We start from the raw sequence: 5078 nt of genomic DNA, 5'->3' as shown, positions 1-5078 counted from the left end.
TTGCACGAGCATGTACCAGCCATGGCTTTGACCATAGGATAACACAGAGGCTGGAAGGCAGCAGTGGCAGAGAAGACAGGGCTGGATGACAAGGTGGTTCCCATTCTGAGAAACATTTGAACCCCATCTTCGTCACAAACTCAGAAAAAAATCAATAGGTCAGTGAAATCACTAAACTGACTACAAATGTGGATTGTGAGGAACTGCCAGTGCCCCAGTGGTGATGAAGAGGACTGCAGAAGGACAGATGATGCACTGTTCATATTTTAGTACAGTAAGTGCTTCTGCCCTTGGTAGACTACACCATCAATCATCACGGAAACAGGCCTAAGCATGGAGGTCATTCACAAGGCAAGGCAGCTGCAAGTGAGGCAGGATATAACCATCACTTAAAGCACTGCTGAGCTTGGACCATGTTGTCATTCATTCTCGTATTCTCCGAGCGAGGCCACAACACTGTATGCATGCAGAATACATGAGCAACACTGGAAATGAGTATGCACCTCCAGCTCAGATTTGGGCTCCAGGTTTATTTCAAAATAAACTTCAAAGTTTATCAATTTTTTAATGTCAACCTTGCCACAAAGTCCCATGTAGGTTTTCTCAGTGTTACTGCTCTAGCATTACCCTAATTCCTTTGAAACGGGCTGATATTCTGATGGGTTTGCTCAGATAATTACACCTCAGCATTCACTCCAACTCTTCTTGTGCCTTAATTTGAACAGAATGGAGTAATTTGGCACTTTGATTTGAAGACAGTGGGAGGTGGAAAACCCACTGCTCCCTGTGAACTTCTCTAAAAAAACTGTAAAATGAGCATTTCTCTTTCATTTCTTGGTTTGCACATTTCCCAACCTGGTGGTGGTGAGTTAGTAGGAAATATTATCTTGTGGAAGTATTAAGAATTTCCAGTGGAAGCAGGATGGGAGAAAAAATTGTTTTATATTAAAGTTACTAATATGTCTTAACAAAGGGACCTATGTATATTCTCTCTCCCTCAGGTGACCATTTAATTTAAGACACCTAGCTACATGGAGAGGTTATGTAAAATGAACTTGCGTGCTACTAGAGTTAAATAGCTAAAGCCATTTTCTTCTCTTGAACACTGTGAAGAAAAATCACATCTCTCCTTCAGTGTGTCCAGCTGGTATAGCTAGTTTCTAAGCATGTATCCAAATTACAAATATATTAAAACAACAATTTATGTTCCAGTCCTGATACTTCCCAGAATATTATGAGTTCAGGAACTTCAAGAGATATCAAAGGCACAAGGCAGATATAACACTATTTTCCTGTTAACTGGAAATCGTCTTAATTATCCAACAGTGTCTGACCACAATATTTTCAGTTTTACGTTAAATTGTGTTTAGTTGCAGACCACAAATTGACTTCTCTCAAGTTTTATCTCAATGGCTTCTATACTGATTCTCCTATCCTTACAGTACATGGCTCTTCAAAGCCCAAGGCAGAAGAATGGACAAATTCTAAGACTGATTGTAAGATGCTTCCTGAATGTTAAAGATTTATTTGTATGATGATTACTGGCTCCACTGATGTTTCAGGATAATGCTCCACAAAACCTCACAGGAATATCATAGCCCATCAGGAATATCAATAATACATTTTTCTCTGTGATGGAACATTACACTACCTGAACTCATTCATTATGCAGCAACAGGGAATCAGTGATTTTAGTATGGACTAATAGAACAGTAATTAATATAAAATCCAATTTTAGAGACCAGAGTCACTTTCATATGATACAATGTCTTGTTTGATTTTCAGGCCTAATCATCAAGGAAGTACATAGCCCCTTCTCATTCATCACATGCATCCCTCCCTTTAACTTATTTAGTTTCAGAAGGAAGATGTAGCAATTAGCTCATGGGGTTTTTTTTCATTGCTAACCATCTTATTATGTAAAGTTGGTGCTAGCAAGAACTTTTATTCACAACTTTTTATTCTAATTCTTTCTGTCTCCCCCCTCTCCTTGAATGTCATCTCACCTATGAGAAAAATGGTAATTAAGACAACAGTGGAAAACAACAACACTGGGTCATCAGACTGTTCAGTACTTTACTACCAGTAATTGGCTTTTCACTGCAGGACAGTATCATAAATTTTAATTGTGATTTTTCAACAAAGGCATATAATGCAGCTCTTTACAGAGACGTTAATGAATGCTTGCTGCTCCTTTACCGATTCCTGTATATTTACATGATCAACCTTAGTAACAACTGAGACTTCCAGCATGTATTATACTTAAAAAAAAAGAAAAAAAGTGAAATATTTTTTCATTCAGTGAAAGGTCTGCTTTTAATGTGAAGCTACTCAGGCCACAGTTTTTACAAAACATCTCCAAAACCAGAGGAAGAAAAAATAAACTATGGGATTTATTTATTCCAACTGAAGTGAATGAGATAACAAAAAAATCTGATATTCGGCCAGTTTTACCACTGTGTTATGCAAAAAAACCCCTTTAAATATTTATATTTGGGCCCCGATTTCAAGGTTAAGGTCTTCATATAATAAACTATTACACTTTAAAAGAATGCACAGTTAAATAACCAGAACATTTATAATGTACATTCACAGTGTACAACAATAGTTTTATGCTAAGGTAACCAGCTGGAACAAATGGGAGTTATAGCAGTATAAAACTCTAGAAAAGCTGGCTCAAGAAAAGAGGTGAGACCACTGGAGGAAGAAAGTTGGAATTTACCCCCAAAACTATAATTTACCCCTAAACATAGCCATCACAGATCAAGACTATAAAAGACTACATGCTTCTGTGGCTGCTGCAATGCTTTTCTGTTTGTAACACCATTATGTCAAGCTCAGCCACGAGCATTTTGATGTAAAGAAACAAGAGAGAAAAATGGGGACGATGCAGAAGCAAAAGGAGGAAAGAATGAGGAAAGGCAGCAATAGAAAAATTAATCTGTATTGCAATTCCACCAACCCACAGAGTTTTCCTGAACATTAATTATTGCTCGCAGTGTTACTCACTTACCGACATCAGGATCAGTGGCTTGGACTCTTGTTAACAAAGCTTTAGTGGCTGTATTCTCATAGACACATGCGGTGTAGTGATCAGATGAAAACACTGGTGGATTATCATTAACGTCTTCTAAAATAAGATGGATTTCTGATTGGCAAAACCTGCCACCACCATCTGTGGCTCGGGCAACCAAGTTGTACACAGGGATTTTCTCTCGGTCAAGAGGGGCCAAGGATTTCAGCTCACCTAAAATTGATTAAAAGCAGCAGTCATCATTACTACTGTAGCAACATTACTAATTCTAGATAGTGTGAGTATCTCAGAAATATGTATTTCATAGGAATAAGAAAAAGAAATCAACCTTGCTTATTCCAATGAATGGATTAAAAACTCACAGCAGTGTCACTTCTCACTCCTCTTTACCCAACAAAATGAGCTGCCAATATGAGTGCAGGGAGGACAAGCCACTCATGGTGGCTTTCAATGTCCTACAACTTCACCCACATGAACACCACTGTGTTTTTCCAAGTCTGTCTTTCTGTTACTCTCAAGATTTAGAGACTAGACTCTCTAGACACAGAAACACATCCTGAATCTGATGACAGTAGCCATAATGAACTCTAAAGTTTTCTAATGCTGCCATTCAAAAATAACATCAACATCCCGCTCTCTTCTCACCACAAAGCAATCTCCAACCAGCTCTGAATTCCTGAAGATACCTCTGGCATCTAGTTTGAAAGAAACTTTTTATTCTCATACAGAGGCATGTACCACAATAAACATTAACAGCAACAAAAAGGCAGCTTATTCAGACTGTGAGAGCTTTACCGATGATGCATTTTCCACTGCACAGATAAACAACTGCCAAACATTACCACATCAGCAAAGAGCCACTACTAGTCAGAAGATAAGTTTTGGGTTAATTTTGTAAAAGGTGTAATTTGCAGTTAAATACAAAATCTGTTCTTGAGGAGGGCAATACTTCCCCTTCCACACACTGTATAGATCTCTAAACACCTCCTCTTCCATCAGTAATGCTATGGCAAGAGCGGGCGCTGCCTCTGCTAGTCAGACGGAGGAGGCATTGCACAGGGAAGGACTTAGTCTATCATTATGGAAACCAAATTCCTAAGAATAACAGAGGGGTGGGATTTTTATTCATGGGAAAATGATTTCATTTAGCTTTACTTCATAACAACCATAAAATCTAGATCTTAGCAGAGATCAGTATCTTTTTCCAGACCAACTGCGAAATGTACAAGAACATTGTAGCACTCCACTGTGCCCACAAATTCATTACTGATATCCTTTCTCCGCCAAAATCTGTGTATAAAAGGAATGTCTTTTTTACAGGGTCTAAATTCCAATAGATCTAGACCAAGGTGGAAGAAGTGAAGGAGAACCATGTTGGCATCTTCCCATCTTCTGTACCAAAAAGACACCAGGACAGGCACATGGAGGACAGGGAGGTGATTCGAGACAGCCAGCATGGCTTCACCAAGGGCAAGTCCTGCCTGACTAACCTAGTGGCCTTCTGTGATGGAGTGACTACATCAGTGGACAAGGGAAGAGCTATGGATGTCATCTATCTGGACCTCTGTAAGGCCTTTGACACGGTTTCCCACAACATCCTTCTCTCTAAATTGGAGAGGTATGGATTTAATGGATGGACTGTCCAGTGGATGAGGAATTCGTTGGATGTTCACATCCAGAGGGTAGTGGTCAATGGCTCAATGTCCAGATGGAGATCAGTGACAAGTGGTGTCCCGCAGGGGTCTGTACTGGGACCAGTACTGTTTAATATCTTAATCAATGACATAGTGGGATTGAATGCTCCATCAGCAAGATTGCAGATGACACCAAGCTGAATGGTGCAGTTGACACGCCAGAGGGATGGGATGCCATCCAGAGGGACCTGGACAAGCTGGAGAAGTGGGTCTGTGTGAACCTCATGAGGTTTAACAAGACCAAGTGCAGGATCCTGCACCTGGGTCAGGGCAACCCCCGGTATCAATACAGGCTGGGGGATGAAGGGATTGAGAGCAGCCCTGCCGAGAAGGACTTGGGGGTACTGGTG

At 40.1% G+C, this 5078-nt stretch overlaps 1 protein-coding gene across 1 annotated transcript in view; it reads right to left on the bottom strand.

Moving 5' to 3' along the window:
- The window catches only part of FAT3 (FAT atypical cadherin 3), a 365482-nt gene that overhangs the window by 57750 nt on the left and 302654 nt on the right, over nucleotides 1–5078 (bottom strand). Inside the window, exon 14 of the mRNA XM_009334867.1 lies at nucleotides 3014–3247. Coding sequence (XP_009333142.1) covers nucleotides 3014–3247 — 234 coding nt within the window. The remainder of the gene's footprint in view (nucleotides 1–3013; nucleotides 3248–5078) is intronic.

Source organism: Pygoscelis adeliae, unplaced genomic scaffold (genome assembly GCF_000699105.1).
Source record: "Pygoscelis adeliae isolate BGI_AS28 unplaced genomic scaffold, ASM69910v1 Scaffold141, whole genome shotgun sequence".
NCBI classification, from domain to species: domain Eukaryota; kingdom Metazoa; phylum Chordata; class Aves; order Sphenisciformes; family Spheniscidae; genus Pygoscelis; species Pygoscelis adeliae.
This window is presented reverse-complemented; position numbering and strand designations above follow the sequence as displayed.